The 25,411-nt window shown below is 43.2% G+C and overlaps 1 protein-coding gene across 1 annotated transcript; it reads right to left on the bottom strand.

The window, feature by feature from the left end:
- Nucleotides 1-19,117: 19,117 nt before the first annotated feature.
- On the bottom strand, nt 19,118-24,576 carry SPTSSA (serine palmitoyltransferase small subunit A). The gene is made up of 2 exons (XM_080345907.1): nt 24,388-24,576; nt 19,118-21,297 (listed from the first exon to the last, which is right to left on the bottom strand). Exons 1-2 carry the CDS (start codon nt 24,488-24,490, stop codon nt 21,194-21,196), a joined length of 207 nt encoding a protein of 68 aa, XP_080202033.1. The 5' UTR covers nt 24,491-24,576; the 3' UTR covers nt 19,118-21,193.
- Between the last annotated feature and the right edge of the window lie 835 nt (nt 24,577-25,411).

Genomic DNA, 25,411 nt, shown 5'->3' with positions numbered 1-25,411 from the left:
ATGTTGTTTGGTTGGTTTTTGCCTGTTCATCAAAACAAACATCTTGACTTAAAAACACACAAATGTGCAGGCAAGTGAAAGCTGCCTCTCTTTACAGCAGTCTAACTGGTTTTGACAATTAGTATGTGATCACTACACTGTCTCAGAAAACATAAGTAAACTGTCACCCTTCCAAATGGAGGGAAACAGAAAAGGGGCATTGCACCAAGACAGTCTGCTCAAGATCACCTCACCACCAAAAGTGCTCACCACAAGGTGGAAGAGTATAGTGTACCAGTCGCCTTTGTCCAGATATGTGGACGTATTGCCCAAGACCAGCTGGAACACTTAAGATCAAGCAGCCAGGTAAAATATCTTCTAGATTAGACACAAAGCCACAGTGCAACTAGAGGTGTGGCAGGAGCATACCCAGGCTGGCTCAGGTAGAGCAGTGAGGTGACAGCACAGAGTCAGCATTGACCAAGCATACACATACATACCACCTGCACCTCCCCAGTGATGCTGAAATGCATTTTAGTTCAGACTGCTCACTTGTCAACATGATGGTAAGTAACCTGACACAAAGCTGAGGGATCCCGTCTGGGGACTTCTTTCACCTCAGCACTGTTTGGCTTCCCTGCCAAAGACTGATCGTAACTCTACTTTCTTCTGGGCTTGCAACCAGCTGCTCTCTGAAAAACACTGCCTCAGGTTGCTCTGAATGGCCCGTTGAGCAGGGTCCTCCAACAGAGCAGTCCGCAGAGCCTTCATCACCTCTTGCGACAGAGGCAGAGCTGCCAGTGGCTGCTGGTCTGTATTTGTTTTTACCATATTTGATACAGTAAAAACATGTTCCTGGCAGGTTTCACCACAGAGCTAAGATTTATACAGGTTTTTGCAAAGCTCCAAAAGCAGGCTTTTGTTCCTTCCTCATAACAAATGCTTCCGATAACAAAAGTTAGCAACCTGATCGTACAAGCACCCCCTGACAATGAGGGGAAATCTCCATCAGCATCCAAAAGCTCGAGGCAGCAAGTAACAACCAGGATTAATTCTATGGCAGACCAAGCCAGAACAACATACTGGGAACAGTCTGGCTCACCAGCAGAGCTCCTGGGTAATCTATAACTAGCACTCCACGCTTCTTTCCAAACCAAAACATCTACAGCTGCTGTATGGAAACAACCTCAGCAAATAAGTACAACACAAGCACAACTCTAAATGTTAAGAAACCTCAAAAAGAGCTCGATAAGCAAACAGGAGTTGTTATTTTATAGCATATGTTAAAATCAGACCAAATAAAACTGGAATAGTAATAAGTATGAAAAGGATATTATTCAGCAACTAAAATATTGATGTCCTTACCTCAAAAGCCTTTAAAAAACATGCAAAAGGATAAACAACTAAAGGCTTAGAAAATTGGATTAACCAGGAAACAGACCTTCAGTACAATCAGAAAAGGTACAAATTTAACACTGTACAGGAACTGAAAGGAAAAAGACTGAGCAAAGAGGTGAAGAGGGAGGGCTGCAGATCCAAACCAGGAGAACAGAAAAGAACAGCCTTGCCAAGTTTCATCTTCCTAAAAATAAGGATTCTGTCTCAAAGATATAATGAAATTTTTTAAAATGAAGAAATAAGCTGCTGAATTTCAAGACTGAACAGACTTTTCCTCCCCCCCTCACCCCCCTTTTTTTTTTTAATTTTTAAGAATGAGCTTAACCTCATTTTGTTTATTAAAGATTTTGACTGTGTGCAAAGCCTCAGTTGGGGTGTGCCATGTTTGTCCCTGAGTTGCAATATAAACAAACTCCAGCTGTGATACATGAAAGGCCTAGGAGCAGTGGAAAGTTCAGTCGCTCTAATTAATGTCTGTTTGGGCCTAAAATGAGCCATTGGAGACTCCAGATAAACTTTGGCATGTAACACATTTCTAAGGGGAATCAGGAACTGGATAAATAAGAGTTGATCACTGCTGTGCTCTGGATATATTTGCAAAAATGTAGATGGCAATGAGATCAGATTATTTTTTTCCCGTGCTGTGCTCAGGCAGAGTGATTGTTATGTCTCCTTTTTTATTGACAAGAGCTATGGCAGGGAGGAGAGTGATGTGAAGGAATACTGTGTATGGGTTCACACCACTGTACCATAGGTAGTTTTTTTCAACATAGATAAGCTTCTCAAAACAAAAAGTGTCTGAAAGTCAGCTTTGAGTGGGGATAAATAAGAGCAGGTTTTCAAGGCTTTCATTAAGCATACAAGTCAGAAAATAATCACAACCTTTCTGCTCTCTGTGCATCAGGAGAAGAAAACACCCAGGGACCGTGCTCCTGCTGCTGGGAATCTGAGTGCATTTGTGGGCACAAGCTGTCCCCTTCTAAGCTCCACTGCTGTCAGTGCACAGAGCTTTACTTGACCCCGTATTCCCCTGCCAAGGTTTCACAGACTGAGATAAAAGTAGAATTAAAGATAGCATATAAATCCCATATACCTGAACCCACAGTCCAAAAGCCAGGATGTCTACTCATGCCTTGGCACTGTTCCTCACCAGGCAATGCTACAGACTTCTGTGCTGTTGCTTCATTACCCAGGCTCTCATTAGTGCCTGCTTGTTCCAGATTGACCACAGGTGCTTAGGTCCATAATAAAAAGACACCTAACTGATCACACTGTTGTGCAGCACACCTCCCACCTTCCACAAATGTCAGGGAAACATTACAACAGGCCTGGCACACAGGCCACCCGTCTGGGGCTGCGGAGATGGGCACACACATCGACCCCACACTTCCCAGTCCCCAGAGACCAGCTGGGACCAGCTCTGGAAAGCCAAACAGGAGCTGAGGGTGACCAGAGACAGCGAGGTGGTGGTGGTGGCAACGAGGTCAGCTACCTAAGTAAGGCCCTATAGAAGAAGAATAATTTCAGCTTCTCATGTGTAAGAAAACACCCAAGACAGCCAGAATGCAGCCAAGTTGCTTTCTTCCACAGCTGTATGATAGGATATATCATAGAAACAGTATGTTCACTAAGTGTAAAAATTAATTTCATAGTAACAAACAACAACAAAAAATATGCATACTCTGCAATAAGTAAATATAAAAAAGAAAGTCATTTCCCCCTGTTCCCAAAGCAAAAAATTATGCTGTGGACATCTGCAAACCCTCTAGCCCAAACTGCCCGGACCAGGCCTGGCTCTAACCCAGCACGTCCCAGTAACTGGCTTCCTCAGCTGCCCCTTCTCCAGCCAGGTCACGGCCTCCAGAAGCGATTATCAGCAAAAAGGAACCAGTGACACCTCGTGCAAGGCTTTATCTCCCTTCAGAAACACTTTGTAAACAGGAACTCGGTTTAATCCAGTTTCTTGTTGTCTTCAGACACAGATAATTGCAACAAAGATTCATCTAGTAATTAATAATCAAAATTTTGAAATGCAGGTAATCCAGTATTACTGCCTTAATTATGAGCTTCCATTGAGTAAGCCATGAACATTTCATATCAGGCAATCCCATCTTTCGGGTTATTACCAGGTTTTCAATACTGTATCATATAAAATGGCCCTTACTTCAAGTCAGGATTGAATCATCCTATCATTCTCCAAAAGCAAGGAAAATTAAGATGTCTGGATTTTTACGACTGCCAGACACTCACCAAGTATGATAAAAGGCTAATTCTGAAAATTTAGTTTCTATCTCCAAAATAGAAGGCATTCGGAATTTTTTTTAAGAAATGCCTTGATTTCCACAGGCCAAATAAAGCCAAGAAGTCCGTATGAAAGATACATTCACATAAAGTATCAAAAATTTATTCTATCCTTTAGAAATGCCTTTGTTCCTTAGAGAAAAGTTTTGAATACTCCTCAGCTTGATGTCCCACTTTAACCCAACCTAGAACACAGTTAATATCAGCATAATGAAAGAAGGTGTGGAACTCATTTGATTGGATTACCCAATTTTTGGCTCTTCACTATGCTGACAGTGATTGTGTTTAGCACCAGGATAGGTCTGTAGAAATTAAAAGTCTCTAATGTTTTTCCTTCTTGGTTATGCCTTGTCCCTTTCTGCTTCATCAGCTGCTGCCAAGCTTTGCATTAAAATTAGAAGGAATCAATCTGCAGAAGATGATAAGCAGTTGGAAACCTTTCTCTCTAATTTTCTAGGGCATGCCCCAATCACACCCATCACATTCTGGTTGCGCTGCACGATGCCAAGGGGGTACAGCATCATGAACACTGGTGGAACACGGAGCTGGTGGAGCAATAAACACCCAAGCTGAGTAAGGATGAGGTGGCATTTCATATGGCTTTGAAAGGTCTGAAACACTATTAAAAAGCTAATGGAAGTCCTACTTGAACATCCCTCAAGGGAAGGCAAAGAGCCTTTTCCACCCAACTCCCTAAGCTCAGCCCAAAGTGCAGTCTAAGCTGTGAGAAGCTTTTTAGGCAATTCGCCAGTGATATACTCATTACGAAATACAGCAAATGGATTTTCATCAGCAAACATATTTCAATTTTATTTTTCACTTAAGTTCAATGTACCTACCTGTCCTAAATAATAAGTGAGGCAAAAAAATATCACTGGAGCCACCCTGTACTGCCACAGACTGAACTATATCCCATACTGGAGTCAGCTCAGGCTCTCTGCAGTACTCAGTCCCGTGCAGAGCTGAACCATACAGCCAAGAGTTTTGCATCAGCAGTTCCCTGTTAATTTGCCTTGTGGATAGAGATTTCCAGCCTCAGAGCCTTCAAATGGGTACATTTGTCAGCGCTAAGTTCACTTTACAGAAGCATTTACATTGAGTACAAGGAAAATACAAGTGTTTATGCTTTGAGAAGAGATTTTTACTTGTTTTTCACAAATATTCAGCTCCACTTTGGTGGATTTAGTTGGCTTAATGTTTGAATTTTAAGTATCACTTAATGGAGGGAGAATAAACAAGCAGACATTACAACCAGGTAGCATGACCTCTTTAAACAGCTCAGGCATTCTGAGGTGAAATCCTGACACTTGGCACATCAGTGGCACTGATCCCACTGACCTGACCGTGACTGGGATTCCTCAACATTTTGGTCAGGCTCATTACTGCTCTGACACCAGAGTTACACAATCCCTGTACTATTTGAAGACAACTAGGAAACTGAGAAGAAAAGGAAATAGGAGCTCAAGACAAGCAGAGACCTGTCCTCTGCCCGCAGCTCATTGCTATGCCATCACCACCAAGGCATGGGGCTCACCAGGTCCGGACCACAAGGCCCCCCACCGCAGCCCAGCTCAATCTGCACCCGAGGCGCTGGATCTGCTGCCAGTGGGCACCAGGTGGAAAGAGAAAGGATCCAAGGGGAGGCAAAGGGCTTTGCCGTTCCTTAGAAGCACCTGAAGGGGTAGGCTATACCCCTGCCAGCTTCAGCAAAGTTACAAAGTGAGCTACAACATGTTTTCCCCAGTGAGAATCTGAACAAAGTCTTCTAAGTGTCACAGAATTGTCTGCTGCTATAATCTATACGTCCTACACCACTGTTTCTCTCTCCCAACTCAGTTTCATTTTAGTTACCAAAGCAGGGGCTTTCACCAGTGAGCATCAGAAAACCACCCAGGGTTTCTGTGGAATTTGTTGGCTTTTCAGATTTTGATGACAAGCTGACAATTTTCCCAGTCTCAGTGTGCAAAGCTCTGCTCTCCACTTCAGAGACCAGCCCTATCAATATTCTGTGGCTGTCAGCTCCCTTCAGCTTCTTTACCTGTATCAGGTAGCTTTGGATAGATACCTTCAAATTAATTGAAGTAACGATGAAATGCCTCATTTATTCAGGTGATGAGCCCTACAGAGGACATGTTTAGCTCAGGGTTTCTCATCTATATTCCCTGCTGCCCCCCTGCAGCCAGCCCTCTTCATCTTCCCCCACCACTGTCCATCTCCAATTTTTTTTCTGCTCCACAAAGAACACATCCAGCCTCTGGAGATTTCAGCCTTGGCTCTGCCCTCTCCCAGCTTCACCAGCTCAAAGTAAATATTACACACTGCTTATGTCTGCCAGGAAGGACAACAATGTGGGGAGAGAGAAGGGAATATTTTCCTATGGGGTTTCTTATTATCCCTGCCTAAACATATTTCCAGGTCACTCACATTTCCATTTTGAAAAATGTCCAATCTATTTCAAGGCACCTGTCATGCATTCTTTCCTGACTGCCATATTTTGACTCCCCTTTAAAATGAGAACAGAGTGGCATAGGAAGCATCATACATCTGATCAGCAGCTCTCCTCCCTTTCCATAACAATGCAGATGCTTTCCTAGCCCTGGATGTGATTTGCAAAAATTTTAAGTTGCTCCATTTTTCTTCAGACACTGCACACAAGGTTTTTACTAAGATGCCTAAGTAGCATCCCGGAGTGGGAAGAAGGGTGCTGAACAATGTTTCATACCTCAGTGGCTGCAGTGCTGAGGAACAGAAATGATTAAGGTTTGCAATTGATTAGGCTGCACGATCCATTCGCTACGTATTCAGTGGTCTTACAACATGTCCTCCTCTCTTCAATAACTGATGTGCATCTCTTCCCTTCCCCATCTTCCACTTCTCTCATCACCTGATATGGGTCAATACCACATACAAGAGCTGTACAGGGCTCCACAGTAGCATGGGGTGGACTGTATGGCCTCTAGGCAGAGGTACTGATCCACAGGCCATATGGTTTGCTCTATCACATACATGTGAAAAGGTAGCGTTTCTTCTGGAAGGATAGCTAAGTTAGAAAGAAGAAAAGTTGCTGTATTTTATTGTGAGAACATTGTGAGGTCTGGATCACTTCAGAAGTTAAGTCCACCCTTTGGTAACAGTGAGGACTGAAGAGGAAAACAAAGATGAAGATGTCACACCAAGGACTGATGAGTTACGTGAATGAGACTTCCAGTGAACATGCTCCCCTCACGTGGACACATCACTCAGAAAGCAGGAACAACAGGGAACTGCCTGCCCAGGCTGCTTTTGAGAGGGGGAGCGCAGCAGGACATAGTCCTGTGGATGGTGATAATAAAGGCACTTTCTGACACAGAGGGAAGGGACAGGGACATGAGGAAGGTCTGCTGGATTCAGTGGTAACACCTAGAGAGGAATCAACTGGTAAAGTAAAGGTGACAGAAATGATAGACAGAGGGGTCCTTTGGAAACCTGAGGAAAAGATACTAAGAAAATTGCTGTCAAGACAAGGCAAACTTAAAGAAACTTCACTGTTACAAACTCTTACTCTGTATTAAAGGGAAAAAAAGGAAAAGTAATTAGGATGCCAGTTCCTCAAAGAAGTTACACAGAAGTTCTTTATTGACCTCAGATAAAAAGGTGGAATTGTGCAGAAAACAATCTAGGTCATCCTACTAAAGATGAGTACAAAAGAATAGCAGGAGTGCCTTGGGACAAAACCAGGAACGGCAAGACAAAGTGAGATGGAACATTAACACAAATACTTCAGCAGCTAGAGGAATAGGAAATTTAGAATAGGAACAGGAATTCAGAAAAACAATAAAAATATTTTTTTAAATTGCACAAGTCCAAAACATTTAATGTCCTCATATTTGTGTCTTCACTAGAAATGTCAGCATCATGCAGATGGTTAATACAATTAATACCAACAACAAAAAGGATAATATTACATATGGCACAGTTACTCAAGTATTTTGCAGAAAAATATTTTAAACACAAAGAAAAGTAATGAAATAAAAGCAGAGATTGACAGGTATCTTGAATTTTTAAGCTAAAAGCCCCAATAAGAACAGGTTAATGGTAACTTAGCCATCCTTTTCATATTGGTTATGCATAATGTTGTTTGTCCTAGAATAATTCAAAAAACAGAGGAATTAATCCCAGAAGTGTTGATGATCATCCTGGAGAACTCATAGGTGGTTTCTGGCACATGGAAAATCTACTGCACCTCTAACAAGGAGAGGAAAAAGAGGAGCTGCAAATTAAAAACCTGCCATGTTCAATCACCAGAAAACTACTAGAATAAATCATACCATCTGTAAAACCACCAAAGGTACTAAAGCAGATGAATGGCAGGGAACAAATCATAAAAAACTGATCTAATTTCCTTCCACAATAGGCCAAGGTGCCTTGTGGACAGGAAAGAAGTAATAGATGTCAAAACTCAATTTCAGTAAAGGTCTTCGATGTCACCTAACATGATAATTTCGTAAGTAAGCTGCAGAAGCAAAGATTAGATCAAGCCACCATAGGATGGCTGCAAAAGTCATCAGACACTTATCCTAAGGGGTAATTTTCCATGGTTCCCTGCCAAAAAGGAAATATGCATTGAGTTGGGTATTTCATGGATAACTACACCACTTCCAACCTCTTTCAGTGCTTTCACTAGTAATTTGGACAATGGAATAAATGACCTTATTAAGTTTGCATAGGAGAAAGTAGAGAGAACTGCAAGTATACTGGATGGCAAACAGAATTCATAATAAACAAATTGGAGAAGCAATCTGGAAAAGGAGACAAACTGAGCAGGGACTTATGTCAAGCACTGCATTTTCATAGTAATACTCAACTGGATGAATTTGCATAAGGAAATGGCTGGCGAGGTAACAGCTCTTAAGAGGACAGGAAGACAAACTGAAGCAGCAGGCAAGTCAGTATCCTGCACTGTGAAAAGTCAAGCGTCACACAGGGACGTACAAACAGGATTATTTAAAGTGTCTTTCAGGATACAATTTTTCTACTTTAGTTGGCACTGATAAAGCCTGAACTGAGATAATATCCAGTTTCAGAAAAGGTTTGAGGCAATTCAGCTTACAGAACATTGTTAATTCCCCACCTCATCCCTCCAGTCTTCAAGTATATCAAAAAAAAACCTGTTGCAAAAAGAAAAGGAACAATCAGCCATCTTTGTGCACGCTGGACAGGGCAGGTAGCAATAAGCTTAGATGGAAAGATTATGGTTAGAGATGAGGAAAATCTTCATAATCAGACAGGTAATAGCCCCACCCCACCACAGATCACCTGGTTTGTTCCTTCATTTGCACAAACATGTGATACATACACCATGCATCTTGAAAAGACATGTAAGGACAAGAACAATCAGACGACATTTTGAGTCCCAAAACTCTAGATGACTCGCTGTTGACCAGGCAAACAGGCTCCTTTCTCTTCCAAACCGTGCACTGCTTTTCGGTGTGCTAGAAGTCCCCAAAATGACTGTCGAATTGGAACAGAGCTCTGCAAAAGCGCACAGCTGGGAACAGCTGGTGAATCAGCCACTTCCAGACACACAGATGTTGTTTCCTTTTCACCCGTGCAAGCTCCCACCCTCGCTGATGCGTGTTGGCACGCAGCACCCCCATTCTAGGGGCAATTCTTGGGGGGCCTGGCATTGGCTGATGGCTTTATGAAGAGGTTGATTTGAACTAGAAACCCTAAACTTACACCGTATTGAAAAGCAAAGTAGTTCTTGTTTGATGTTCATAATTACCTGATGTTATGGCTTGTTATACCAGTACATCAAGCTGGTATGACAAACAGGCTAATTAAATGGAGAGCACAGACTATTTTCACAAGCTTCACCCACACCATAGAGGTGAGCTCTAATTCCTCGAGTGCTATCACTCAAAACGTAAGTCACTGCGTTCAGAGTTGTTGCCAGGGGGCCGGGGGTGTTGTGTGGATCAGGTGTTGTTACCCTGACACATCAATTGACTTGTCAGTGGGAAACCTGTCTCATTCCCAGGGTGAAAAGGAAGAAAAACTGGAAGCTAATGCACTTGGGGCCAAACACATAGCATGGATCGAGGGATACCTCATCTGGACATGTGGCAATAAGAAAGCTACAGCCTCCTTAATACTCTTCTAAATTCATTCGGATGTGAAAGCAGGGACTGGGACCTGGGTTCTCCCCCTCTGTGAGTGACCATATGACTGCATTTTAGCTATGTAAGTAAAGCTGGCACCAATTTCAGCTAGCAGGGGTAACCACATCCCTCCTCCTTTAAACTGGACGTAGTGACAAGAGAAATGTCAGTTACACGAAGCCTTGTTTTTTGCCAAGATCTCAGAGCCCTTATAGTCAAAAGAAGCTAAAAAACACCTCTAGCAAAAGCAGGAGCTCCCTCCCACCTTTTTCAAGTACTGGAAAAGGACACAAAGTAAAGGTCTAGGCTCTGCCTGAAGCCTCCTAAGTGGCACTTTTAAAGTGTTCTCACATCTACCAAAAAATGTCCTTTACAAAGTGTTTTTTTTCTTGTGGATGGTGATCCAGAACTGGGAGACAACAAAGCATTCCTTTTTAACAGTTGTTTTTAACCACACATCGGTCAGGAATTCACAAAAGAACATCAACAGCAATGCTATAATAAACAAAAGGAAAGAAAAAAAATTATTCCATAAATACTGACTGCAAAAGCAGACTTGTTTTCTCTGGTTTAGACCGAGCCTTTCATGAGAACAGTCAGCTCTCACAAATAAGCTATTTTCAAGTTCCACAGGGAACAGCTTCAAACTGAATTATTGGAAATTAGATTCTCCTTTCTCTTCTCTTCTCTTTCAGAACCAATATTTTACAGAAAATAAAGATGAGACATTTTGATTTCTTAACAGCAGAGTCATTCATGACTATGACATATTAACTCTTGAGTACAAAAGTCCCTCAATGTGGATAAAGATAAATCAACCTTTGAGCCCAGAAGACAATTCAGGACATACATTCCAAGATACACATTAAAAAAAAAAAAAAAGAGTCAAAAGTCACTTTAATATTGTACCAACAGCAACAAAGTGCAGGGCAAGGCCATGAGACACCTATTCTGAAAACAGAGCTCATGAGAAGGTAAACAATTCTGCTCAGCTCACAAGCTGCTCAGTTTTATAGGAAACAGATTTCCACGATATTGCAGCACATGGCTCTGCTGAGTCTTTTTCTTATTTCAAGCTCAGAAGCTAGTGCTTTCTGTTCTGTTGTTTTCAGTGTCATTAACTGTATGTTTGTATTGACTAATAATAGCACTGAGGAAAATGCAATGTTGCCATAAAGATCATATTGGGACCACGTCATCAGTGCCATCTCAGCACATTCCCTGTACTTTCACTCTGTCATCCTGTGAGTTTCTAACACTTTGGGTTCTGTATAATTCCCCTAATGCCTACTGCTTCAGCTGCTATTATGACCCATGTGAACTTTTTGGTATTACTCCTTTGTCCGACTTTTTCTTTAGTCTTTAAAGAACAATAGCATATAGTTCGACAGGACTTCTGGAGATCACCTCACCCAATCTCCCACTGAAAGCAGGACTATTGCAAGCACTAGTTCCAGTCAGGTTAGTCATGGCTTTGTTCAGCTAAGTCTTGAAAATCTTCAAGGGCAGAGGTTTCACCACCTCTCTAAGAAATGTGCTGCTAACTCCTAACTGTCTCTGCAGCCTCTTGGACCCCCTCTAGTTTCTCACCATGCTTTTGGTTCCAAAGAGTCTAAAAACCAGAAGCAGTATCACAGCTGCAGCCTCAACAGCATGAAGAGGATAATCACTTTCCTTGAGCTGGTGGCCATGCTCTCCTGCTGTAGCCCAGCGTACAGGCTAACTTATTTATGCTGTGAACTCACTGCTGGCTCATGTTCAGCCCATGCCACCGCAGTCCCCAGGTGTTGTCTCAGCAAAGCTGCATGGGGTTATTCTGCATCAGGGCAGAACCTGGCACTTCTCCTTGTCAAACTGCACGAGGTTTATGTCAGACAAATCCCAAACCTAAGCTCTATCTTTCAGTATATTAACTCCCTCACTCATAGAGGAATATTGTCTAATTATCAGGGGTGTCTAAAAAGATACTGAACATCAGCCCCAGTGTCACCTTACCGAGTACTGTGCTTTTAACCACCTTACAAATGAACATGAGCAACTGAGTCCAGTGATCCAGCCAGTTCAAACCACCAAACAGTCCCTTCACTTCACTCATACTCCCTCTGGTCCGGAAGAAAACACTGTGGTAGACCGTGTCAAAAGCCATTCTAAAGTCAAGGTACAAGAATATCCACCACTGTCTTCTTCCAAATAAAAGTAATTTAATCAAATACAGCAATCTCTTTATCTAAGCAATGCTTATACACATCTCCTTTGTTGCATGTCCTTCCTTCTTTCCACTTCCTATGCTCTTCTTTGGCCTCCTAGTTCACTAGCAAGCACCTTGCTTATAAGTAAACCTTTTGCAAAAAAAAATTCACCATCTTCACTCCCACAGGCAGGTGGCCACAGCAGACCCTCACCGCAGCATCGCCACTGCTACCTTCCATGTTTTCCTTTGTTACTGTAATGCAGTGCTTTACCCTTGGTAACTCCAGTCTCCAACTACCAAAACATAGGTGGTAACTCACGAGGTGAAATAAAATGGACATGTATCAATTTTTGTTTCTCCTATCCGTGTTTCCCTTTTCTGTCTACTATCCTTCTAATCTAGTCCTGAAACTATCTGAGAAAGTATATCAGAGTAGAAACTACTCTAATGCACAAAACAAACTGTTTTTCAGTAGCTGTATGAAGAGTTCAGATGCTGCTGGACTATGAGGCAAAAGAGGTTTTCACAACAGGGCTGCTCCTTGCAGCAGGTAAGGACATCCATGACACTCATATATCATGGGATAAATACTACCATCATCAATCAATCTGGAGACCATCAATCAGCATAGCATCTGCTGCCCAGATTGCAGTCATCAGCCAAAGAAGGAACTCATCTGAACAAGCCTTATGATTTTCAAAAGGCACAAGACAGAACCTTTGTGCACACAAGTCACATTTATCAGAAACAGTACTGAAAATTAAGATGCTGCGCAGATGTCTAAAGGCTGTCCACCTCACACCATACAGCACAGAGATCAGAGCTTGCATCTCTGTATGCTTCAGCTTGTTCAGGATTCCTTGCAAACACTTTTCAATCTTTTCTGTGTAAGCATGGCCTAATGCAACCCTCTTGCCAAGGAAATGCAGGGAAGTTGCACGAGACCTTCTGCAGGGTATTCCTCGATCTCAGCACTGGGCACCACCCCACTGCACAGGCACACCCTGCAGCTCGGTTCCAACCCAGAAAGCCTCCAACAGAAGCCATCTCCTGTTCTCTGGGTATAGATAATCCCTTGATCCCTTTCCAGCAGAGCCCACCTTTCCATTGGATTAGTTACCAGGAGCTCAGCAGATCACCTAAATATGACCCCTCTCTCTGAGATCTAAGACAGACAGACTACTCATTTTATCCTCCATCACTTTGATCTAAGCACCACCTTTTTGTCCAGCCTACTGGAATAAATACTCCTACACCTACACAGGAGGGGTTTTGAAGATTTTTTTTTTTTAAACAAGGCCAATGTCCAAGAAATAATTTAATATAATCACCTACTAATTCAGTCCTGAGTTTCAGAACTATCTGCTAATTCTGATTAAAATTCAGTAAGTATTACCCAAGCATAGAAACTTCTTGGGTCCTGGGATGCAATACAGGGAACTTTCTCTCCAAAATGTGTTTTGAGCCAGTAATACAACATAAGCAAAAGAACAAGCTGTCAGGAGTCTGGCACCTGCAACTGGATATTTAAATTCAGACCAAGCATACCTTTGAATAACTCCTCAGATGATCTGATAGCACAAGCCTATTATGCCAGCAAGAATATTACGCAAAGATGTCTTCCAGAATTTCACAATCTTACCAGTGTGTATTATATAGCAACACTGAAAAAAGTATTCTAAAGCATCCATTTCTTGCTTTTTGAAGTGTACAAAGCAAGAACAGCTTGAAGGAAAAACAATCCAAATGGAAGAGACAACAGCTAATCACTACAGAAGCAGGAGAGGAACACAAACCTGGGGCAGAGGACTTTTGGTTTAAATTCTTATGTGATCAAAAATACTTAGTTTTTCTCCCTTGGTAGACCCAAAACAAGTAAACAAACTTCACAGAAAAGACAAGTAAGATCAATCACTGCCAAGACAATTTTTTTTTCAAAAAAAATTCTTTGGGAGGCCATGTAGTACATCTTCTTGTCATCGTGAAATATGGGCCTGAGGTAAACTGTCCATCTCAAATTGCAGAGAGCACAAAATGCAAGGTACATCAAGACAATTCCACCTGCAGATACAAGCATGAATAAAAATCAGATGCGTCAGACATAAAGTTGTAACCGTGTGCATATTAGTAAAGTGTCGATCACCCATTAGTTCCAACCATCAGATCTTAGAGCAGGGAGCTAGTACAGGAACATTCAGGCTTACGAAGATTCACATCCAAGAACTGTCAGTTTTAATGAGATAGCAACCAGCTACAACCATAAATTGAATCTTGGGCTTCTTCTTCAAACGTTACCTGCATAACCTCTTTAACAGGATTTAATAGGAGAAATACCACGACAGGGTTGTGGGTTTTTTTTCTTTTTTTCTTTTTTTTTTTTTTTTTTAGGAAGATAGTAGTAAGCTGTTTATTAATCACATGCTTCATTTCCAAAATTCAAGCAATAAAGACTAGAAGAGCCATCTACAAAATCAGTCAACTTTTCACCATTATAACACCCTCAACATAACTCTACATAATGAAACTTATTGCTGTGGCAAGATTGCTATTATACATAGCACACATTAAAAGTCTTCTGTTAACGTACAAAAGCGTGTTTTGGCCATAACAGGCTGTGACAGGTCACCAGTGTGATCCCGCCAGCAGGGAGGACGGCTGGTCCCTGCACAAACACATCATCTTTTCCAAGCTTCTTACGTTTGCTTTGTGGCTCCAACTGGCACATCCTACATCCAATTTAGCGATTACTGCTGCAAGATCATCTGTCTGCAACTGGCACGTCCTATATCCAATTTAGCGATTACTGCTCCCTGATTCTCTGTCTAGCTTCAGACAGGTGTCAGGGCCGCAGGGTTTTCCATCAGTTTATTTCATCAAAACATCCCTATATGTAACATGAGATATAACAGTAAAGGCTTTAGGATGATTATTCAGTCTCTAATCCCAAACACCATCACAGCAAACATATAATAAGTCACTGTGACATCCTACCAGTGCTACCTAATGCCTTCATGGCATGCAGGATCTCCAACCGAGGTCAAACCATGGGTGTGCACATTCCAGCCACAGTATAAATATGCAGTGGTATAACGACTAACTAAACCACTAACTCGTCACCAACTAAACCAACTCTTCTGTAATGCAAGGCTCCTAACTTGCTAACTGGTATATTTACATGAAATATTTACTTTCTTTTGTCTAGTGAGGTTTGGCATTTGGTACAGGTACCAGCTTCAGTTTGAAAACAAGGTTACACTTTCTGTTTAGGGAAACAACTCCTATATTTTTCAATATATTAGAAAAACACATTCTGCTAGAGTTAAAGTTTCACAGAAACCAGAAGCTTTGTAAAAGAATTTTCATCCCTCAGACCATCCTGGCACTTGTACAAAGACAAATAAAATTTTAATTTCCAGCCTCTCTTCCTTAGTATCTCAAATCAACTACAGGCACCTTCCCTTTGATTTTACATAATAAACCAATTTTATATTAGAATCACTGTAACTCATTTTAAAAGTCCTCCAGAATGAAGAATGCTATTAACAGAGAGTCTTCTCCAAAGAGGAAAGTGGAATCTCTTTAACCGACTCCAAAATGCCACAGAGTTATATACTTTTGCACCACGAATCTTAGCAACAGCAAAGCATAGGGAACTCTTGAAAGTCTAAACAAGAGTCTCCGATACTTGACAGGGCTCTTTCCAAACTAAAGCATACTTCAGTACATTTGTATTATGAAGACTAAACACCTGATCCATAAACAGATGCAGCTTATAAATTGTACATGTATATAATAATCTCATTCACTATTAGGGAACAGAGTGCACTATCAGCAAGTTTGCTGATGACACCAGGCTGGGAGGAGTGGCTGACACACGAGAAGGCTGTGCTGCCATACAGAGAGACCTGGACAGGCTGGAGAGTTGGGTGGGGAAAAATATAATGAAATATAACAAGGGCAAGTGTAGAGTCTGAATCTGGTTCCACCCCAGGTTCCAGTATAAGTTGGGGAACAACCTATTTGAGAGCAGCGTAGGGAAAAGGGACCTGGGGGTCCTGGTGGACATCAGAATGACCATGAGCCAGCACTGTGCCCTTGTGGCCAAGAAGGCCAATGGCATCCTGGGGTGTATTAGAAGAGGGGTGGTTAGTAGGTCAAGAGAGGTTCTCCTCTCCCTCTACTCTGCCCTGGTGAGACCACATCTGGAATATTGTGTCCACTTCTGGGCCCCTCAGTTCAAGAAGGACAGGGAACTGCTGGAGAGAGTCCAGCGCAGGGCAACAAAGATGATTAAGGGAGTGGAGCATCTCCCTGATGAGGAAAGGCTGAGGGAGCTGGGTCTCTCTAGCTTGGAGAAGAGGAGACTGAGGGGTGACCTCATTAATGTTTATAAATATATAAAGGGTGAGTGTCATGAGGATGGAGCCAGGCTCTTCTTGGTGACAAACAATGATAGGACAAGGGGCAATGTGTACAGACTGGAACATAAGAGGTTCCACTTAAATTTGAGAAGAAACTTCTTCTCAGTGAGGGTGACAGAACACTGGAACAGGCTGCCCAGGGGGGTTGTGGAGTCTCCTTCTCTGGAGACATTCAAAACTCGCCTGGACACATTCCTGTGTAACCTCCTCTAGGTGTTCCTGCTCTAGCAGGGGGATTGGACTTGATGATCTTTCGAGGTCCTTTCCAACCCCTAACATTCTGTGATTCTGCGTGTGATTCTGTAAATTAAGAAGTGCAACCTACAAAACAACGTTCTACCCAGTACCTTAAAGTCAGTTTGGTTGGGAGTTTTGTTGGGGGCTTGCTTGTGCTTTTGTAATAGGAGAAGAAGTCCACCCATGAATAAGCCAAACTGTGTAAAGCGTACACGCTGGGTGGTCACTGAATCCACGGAGCGCTGTGGAGAGGTGCGCCAGCAACACAGTCTCAGCACCGCCTGACGCGCAGCCAAGGCCGCCTCCCAGCTTTTGTACACAGTGTTAAACATCTAGAGATAAGATATTACGTAATGTAATTCCCCATTTTATTTAACTGTAAGTACCTGAAATGTTTGAGACCGACACCTGCGGCAACTGCAAAACTATTGTGGGGGAAAAAAAAAAAGCTTTACTTTAATGATACTTCAGCAATCAGATCAGTGTTTGAATCAGGTTTATATGAGGGACTATTCAGCTCTTATCCAGCCGAACTCTCAGGGAGTGGATGGTCATAATTACTCAGTTTTCGATCACGCCATGACACTTCACATGGATTGAGGATATTGTAATGAACATGAAGTTTAAGAAAAGCAGAGGAGTTTCTGCTGAAACTCCATGCTGGGATATTTCTGATCTAGAATTTAATTCCTCCCAATTCCAGATAAAGGAAGTTTGATCCAGCTCTGGACTATGATGCCAGATTTTCTCCTTACACCACCACTACACAAACAAAAGGCAGAAAAGACAGCAGCTACAGTGCACTGCGATGACTGCTGTTTAAGGCTGACCTAGCAGATCAGAGAAACAATAAAAAACACATAGAAAGCTTCAAGCTTTTGTCTAAAAATGAACAAAAAAACCCCTCACAACAACCTGTGGTGTCTGGGTAACATGTCAGCAAGAAGGAAAGGAACTGTTTTCCCACTATAGCAGTTGTTGGAAACATGGGCAAATTAGCAAGTGAAAGGAACTTGTGACACTGAAAACCTTTCCTGGGGTCCCAGCCCCAGAGCGTCACGCTCTGGTGTGACAGAGGACAGCTGCTGTCCCCACCGCTTTGTGCATATCCCAGTCATCCCATGGTATAAGAGCTTTTCAAATAGTGTCTCTTCACCTCAGCATAAGATGGATTTGCCAAGAGCAGGTGCCCCTTCTTCAGTACATACAGTGCAGATGTCATTGCTGTCCCTGAACAGGACAGGGCAGCCTTCACAACATCACACCAGTTGCACCAACCGGCTGTAATTCCATGCACATCGATTGCACAAGGTTGAACTCCACAGTGCTATGGAGTTCACAACCATTTCTTTCTAATATTGAGTGTTTACACAAATCCACAAACAAATGTCTTTTTTTTTGCCAAGGAGGTCTCCATTTAGGGTTCTCCGGAGTTTTCCTCACAGGGTAGTTAAGAAACCAGAAAAACAAATAAACAAACAAAACCCACCACAACACACACCAGCCTGTGCCTCCAAAGTAATTGCTAGGTAATGATTTCTGACAAGAAATAAACAGGTTATGTAAGTATATAAATGAAAGGGGTGTATATATATACACACACATAAATATAACTGACCCAGGACATATATACACACGTCCTGGACCCATTTCTGGCTGCAGACTGACTTCCTGCAATACTGCATCTCAGTTTCCTCTTTGGGTTACGGCAGCTCGTACTGCAAAGGTTTTTAAGGGTTATGTCCCCAGTGCCTGGCCCTCCTGGCAGCCCCGGTGCCTCTGCAGAGCAGGCTCTGGGAGCCACCAGGGCTGGGGCTCCGGCCGGGGCCACCAGCACGGCAATTAACCCCAAGCCGGGCGATGCCGCGGGTGCAGCCCCTGCCAGCTGCAGGTGGGGGCTGCCTGATGGAGCTGCTACTGCCAGTTGTGCTGTAACACACTTGATGCATTTTTAAACACCTATTTCCGATGACTCAATCTAAACCCCGAGAGATATTACTATTAAATACTAACAAAAAGCCACTTGCAGGGCTCTCAGTTTGGTTTTCTTTCCCTCATTCCTCACAATTTTTTTTTCAACTTTATCTAAGGTACAAATGGTTCAATTATTATCACCCTGTTTAAACAGAAGCATAATTCATCAGCTGTCTCTAAACGGTATTTAAACCGCCTGTGACCTCCAGCTTGCACAGAAAAAGCTTACTGTTCTATTGCAAGGAGGATATGATCCCCCCAACATGACAATAAAGCAGACTGCACTGGGAGAACAACCTGGTAGCCTTATGATTCATTTACTATCCAAATTTAATGTTTAAATCCCTGCCAACAGTCTTACTTAAAAAGAAAAACTTATTCTGCTTTGTAATTATCACCCTTTGAACCACCTCTTTACTAGATCAACTGTATGAAAAGGACACATTGCAGAAGCTTTCTTCTAGAAATTCAAACTCTAGTAACACATAGAACTTTATTAATGAAATTATTCCATCTTTGACAAAGTATAATTAAAAAGAAGAAATGCTGAAAAAGACTATACCCAAATTAGCAAATTGAATTCAAGTATATTATTTCAATTAAGCCCACTCCAGCATAACACCAGTGTCTGGAGACCACAGTTATTCTTTTTTTTAACTCAACAAACAGTAGACAGCTAACAAAAGTCGGTGTACCAAAGCCCTTCTATAAAACCTTTCATAACTAAAAATCATGCTTAACATTCCTAATGCCACAGCACAGAAGGGCCTCCCCCCACAGCCAGACCACTAAACCCCTTTCACAGCAGTAGATACGTATCAATCACAATAGCAGTTTGCAAAGAAACATCACAGTACCAATGTAGTCCACGGGCAGCAGGAATTGATGCTACATTACTTCAAAAAGAGTATGTTAACTTATTGTTATCTCCATATATACTTAAAATACTCACATACAACCACCCCCAAAAAACCTACCTATGTTTAGATAGTCAGTTTCTAATAAGCAGAGGCACTAATTTAGTAGGAGACTCCTACCAACTTCAGGAAAGCTGGGGTTCACCCACTGTTCATAGCTTCAAGATGACAACGGAGTTTTTAACCAAATACACGTGAAGTTCTTAAATACGAAGGGGGGGAAAACACCTTTCTCGTGAGTGTGCCTTTGAGAAAGTTAAACAAACACCTAAAAGACAAAAATTTAGTTGTACAATTTAGGTATAATTCCTGATTTCAATAGAAATTGCATAAAAGATATATCAGTACCTATTCTTACTAAGCCATTAAAAAAAAAATCACAATTCTTCGGTCAAGTACCATTTTTTGCCTTTCGGAAAGGTCTGAGGAAAGCAAGCAGCACTGACAAACACACTAACTCCTCAAAGAAAGTTTTGCATCAAAGGTCTGCTTTTAAACTTTTATTTTTTAAACAACAACAAAAAAAATCCTCCACTTAGGAAAGTTAGGTTGTCACCATCTTACATTTCTGAATACAAAACTGAAAAAAATCTCTATTAAAAAAACAAAAGACAGGACTCCAGCCAAGTATTCAGCTACTTATTGCTGTAGTTGTAACTCAAGTCCATTTAAACCCCTGTATTTTGGTCATTTGTAGCAAGAACATGTTTGGAACGCTAGCAGCAATAGAAAACCCCCTTAAAACCTAGACATAGTTACACTGTTAAGTGAAAATTAGCAGAAACCGTAACTATTAGAACATAATAAATCATCCTGTAAAAGTACAATTTAATTGGTAGCTAGAAAAACAGGGTTGGTTTAAAATGCTATCCCAAAGCCTTACATGGGCCTATGTCAGCAAAGAAAAGTCCTTTTTCCCCCACTTGATAAAGCCCCAAACCACAGCACTACTCCAAACAAAACGAATGCAGCCTTCACTCCATCTCAACACCTCATCTCCTCCGCCCTCCTCCACCAGGTGGAATACAGGAACTTGAAATAATCACTAATGCCAAGTTTAGGTGATACGCACAAATATACTGTTGAACAAAGTTTGGACAGCAAACAGTACACCTGAGTTCAGTCATACAAACTAACTTTTGTAAATAGCATTAGACTAATATATCCATGTCTCTAATACGAATCTAGATGTATTTTATTACAAAACGCATTAATAGAAATATCCAGGCAAATACATACCATACAATAGCAAAAGCTTTAAGCCCCATTTAATAAGATGACTTTCTGATTAAAAATAGAAGGCAATTAAGATTTACTCAAAATTACAATTAAGAAAAGCTTTCACAGTGCAATATTGAAACTGTCACAAAGTTAAGAAAATACTGATATCAAAGTACAATCACAATGTTAAAGTAGACAAAACTACTATACAAGGGCATGTCTTGCAAAATTAAAAGGAATGAACACAACATAGGGGACATCCCACGTCCCTGCTCTACATATCTCATTTCTAGTCTTCAGAGTCATAATTGTGTCTTTCTGACATTGGTAGAAATCTTGTTAAACCTAAGAGGTTCATTCTTTGTTGACCAGATTTCAGAGCCCGATTATGTCTTGAAATTATGTTCTTCATCTTCACTGCACGATCTCAAAGTAGTGCAATATCGCCATGATGTGCTGAGGCATGAACACATAGCCCGTGTACAGCGCCATTCCAACAATGGAAACTAGCATGGAATCTGAATTACAGTTGAGGAAAAAGCATTTAAAACTGGAAGTCAATTAGACATCACATCACTATAGCATCAAAACTCTCCTGGTGACACTACATTTTTAAATCAGACATAGTCAACTGTATTCAGCAATTGTAGCTGCAGGAGGAACCAGTTGAACACTGAAAACCAGAACACTGGTAGGAGTGATTAGCTGAATTGTGGAAGGATGCTTTGCAACTTATTCACTGCCTTGTCATGCACACAAGAGGACAGGGTGGAGGAAAAACAGAGAACAGACACTGAGAAGATACATGTTTTTACAAGCAACTTCCTAGGTGTTAAGCAAGTTTTGCAGCCAAGCAGAAAAAAAGTCAGCCATCGCAAAAAATAAAACAAACAAACCAACAAAAACCCACATACACCACCACACCAAACCAAACACACAATCATATGAGTAGCTGCACTGAATATAAGTTCTTATTTGTGGACAACCTACCAATTTTTAAACAGACGGCATTAGATGCTGAGTTCAACTTCTCAGAACACTATGACTCAATAGATTTAATTTATGCTACACAAGACACATCTGGTGTGAAAGTTGTACTGTTAGTGTAATCAAGTCAGGAAACCATTTCTAGCTGCCAGCGTCCTCCAGGCTTTAAGTCACTACATCATCTGGTTCATTTCTCCATCTGCATGTTACGCTCAGACCCTGTTCATGGGCAAGCAGCTCAATTTATGTGTTGTTTGGCAGCGCTCGGGAAAAAGAAACAGCAAGAGGAGTGAAAAGTGTGCGTAACGTAGTGACATGCACCTTTCTAACTATTTCACTCACAAAACCTCAGAGCATCAGCACAGCTCTGAGACAAGTGTGTGCACTTAAGCAAACAGACACTCATTACTACTACAGGCACTACATTACTGCACTACAAAACAAACTTCACATGAAGCTATCTGCTAAACAATCTTCAAATGACCACTTTATGAGCTGAACTCCTAATGAGGACCTTTTTTAAAACTTAGAGAAGCGAGTAGAGAAGTGGAACGACACCTTCAAATCTATACATACAACTGGATTTTTGTCAAACTCTAGGGTTCTTGAAGCTTTGCCTAAGGAAATTATGGCATTCAAAGTTTAAGGTTCCAGAAACTCAGAAGTACTCAAAATTAATAATAACCTGTTGATTTAATCCAACTACCTGCAGAGATTCGGTAAACTTATACAGAGACACTATAAAAAGCACTGGAGATTAACAAGCATGATAACACCTGTCAGCAGCACTCAGTTTCCACAGAGGAAACCAGCTGAGCTGCACACGCTCTGCATCTTCCAGAAGTCACCACAGCACACACGTAAACAAACGCTCTATGACCGACGTCTCCGTGGCAGAGCAGAGGTATTGGCTGCACTCAGTAGAGCACACCAGCTGCTTGGTGTATTTTTAGTCCCAGAAGATTACACAGTAAGACATACTAAAATGAAGGTCAACTCATAACTCCACGTTTCCACACCAGTGCTCACTTCTGATTCTGGAGCACGAGCAGCAGCCAGACAGGCAGCAGCCCCACACGCCAACAACTCCCACGGCCACCGTGTCTCCACAGCACCTGGCAGCGAAAGCGGCCAGTTTGAGGGGAAAAAAACAATTTTGCTGACTCAAGATCACAAGCAATAACTTGTGCCACTTGCAAGTTAAGTAGCAGTTACTTAACTGCAATATGAGCATGTTAAAAAAGTACACATGCACACACACTTTCAGTTAAGTATTTTTTTCACAAATTAAAAAGCTGCATAGTTAATACAAAAGAAAAAAATACTTGCGACTAATACAATTGAAAAGCAAGCAAAGATTAAGTTTCCTCGGTGATACAGACACGGCATAAAAAGAGGAAGGTATGTTAGCAAGGAGCACATTTTGAAGGTAAGAACCCCTTCTTAAACAATGGTCACAGTAAGTTTGTAATACTTGAAAAAATAATAGTAAGGTATGTCCACTGCTACCGACTTTACACAGGAAAAATAATGTCAGATCATACAGCTGTAACTTTGACAGCCACTTTTATCTAACAAGTGTGAGTTCCTTTACAAAAACTGACTAGTATCTCAGTAAAAGCAGCTTCTCACTACTACTTACACCCTCCACTTTGTTAATATTTTGATTAATTTCTCTCTTTGCCTCTCAGCATTAACTGGAGAAGGCTCAGGGTCATTCACAGGAGACATCATTTTAAGCTGAGATCAAAATAGCCACACTTAAAAGATAAATAGTTGTGATACCATAAGAACACCTGCGAGAACATACTGCCTGTGTGAAAGGGCTGGGTAAAGAAGCAAACCTATAGTCTTTATACAGATACCTTCACATAAGCGTCTACCAAGCTCTTTCACTTCAAAAGAGCCAAACGAATTTACCAGCTTGAGGATTAGATACTCATCCAATAAAAGTCATAAATAAAAAAGAAAAAGCACCATGCAGACATAAGCTTGCAAGGGTTTGCAGCATGCACATTTCCATTCCGCTAGGCAAAACCAGAAAAGAAATCGTGAAATACACCTGTGCTGACCAGAGAGCTTGAGATCTCAGTGCAAAACGCAGGAGAAAGAACTACCATAACACTACAGGAGAAAAATTACAGGGGAAATAACTTCGAGACACAAACTGAAGCCCGAGCACGAACCGCCAGGCGCCCAGTGGCAGGACGGGCACCACCAGCACGCGGGTTATTCCCCAGCTCGAGTGCACCCGAGTCTGTGACACCGAGGAGCCCGAGCCCCCGCCTGCCAGGAGGGGACGAGCCGGCCCGGGCGGCGGCCGCCGCTCCCCTTCCCGCCGCGGGGCGACAGCGGAGCAGCTGCCCCGGGCCGGCCCCGCCCGCTTCTCCTCCCACCGCCCCTCGGCCTCACCCCAGAAAGCGCCGCCGGCGCCCAGCCGCCCTCAGCGCGACACGGCCCAGCCGCCCCCCCGGCACCGGGCGGCCCGTCCGGCCCCGCACCCGCCGGGGAGGCGGCGGCACGGCCGGCGGTGCCCCCGCACCCGCCGCCGAGCAGGACGCGGCAGGGGGAGCGCAGCCCCGGCCCCAGCGCCGCGCACAGGCCCCGCGGCGGAAGGATACTGAAGACGGTCCGCTCCCAGGGCTCCAGCATGTAGAGCGCGGTGACCAGCAGGTACTGGTAGTACAGCCACGACATCTGCTTCCAGGCCGAGTCCAGCGCCATGGCGCGCCACACGCTCTCCCCGCCCGCCAGCGGCGCTGCGCCGGGCCAGGCCGAGCCGAGACGGGGCGGGGGCAGCGCGGGGCCCGCCCTCCCGCTCCGGCCCGGCCCCGCCCCGCGCCCCGGCCCCGCTGCCCCGGCAGGGAGGCGCCGCGGCCTGTGGGGAGCGGGGGGAGGCAGCGCTGGGCTGGTCCCCGCGGAGGGTCTCACCCGGCGCTGGGTGCCGGGGCATGGCGGGCACGCACCGGCATCCGCACCGCCCCACCCGCAGAGCGGCACAGTCCAGCGGCGTGCGGCGGTCTGCGTCCGGTCTGATTAAATGACAGGGCTGACCCTGAACTTGGGGTAACTCTGAGTCATACCGAGGAGATGATGCCGCAGCCTATTTTCTGTCATCCTATTTGATTCAAATGGACTTTCTGGGAATTACAAAAGACTCGAAGACCGAGCTCGGCAGGGCCTGCGGGAAGCACGGTGAAAACGCTCTGTAGGAGCCTGCGGTGTCTTCGGTTGTCAAAGCCCACCCAATACCATGGCCTAGATAGGGACCTCCACATCCACCAGCTCTGACGAGATCAATACCATGCGAGTGGGAAAAACAAAGAGGCAATGGATGAACTGGTTGCTGTAGCTGTTGGTAACTTTGCACTTCCCTGGGGCACTTGGGGCCAGATGCCAGCGGGTGTGGGACACCCCTGCCCTGGGCGCCCATTGGCCCAAGATAAGGAGAAATTCAGCCTGGGACTGCACGATTAGAAAGGCTGTTGGCAATACTGGCAATCTAGCTTAGAAGGCACTAGCTGAAAATCTGCTGGAAGGGGACATAGGTGGCAATTGGGCACCGTGACTAAGCGGAGCACGAGGTGCAGCCTGTATGCACCGGGGCCAGTCCACCAGCCAGGACCTCACGCACCAAGCGTGCCC

Source organism: Nesoenas mayeri (assembly GCF_963082525.1).
Source record: "Nesoenas mayeri genome assembly, chromosome: 5".
Classification (NCBI taxonomy): domain Eukaryota; kingdom Metazoa; phylum Chordata; class Aves; order Columbiformes; family Columbidae; genus Nesoenas; species Nesoenas mayeri.
This window is presented reverse-complemented; position numbering and strand designations above follow the sequence as displayed.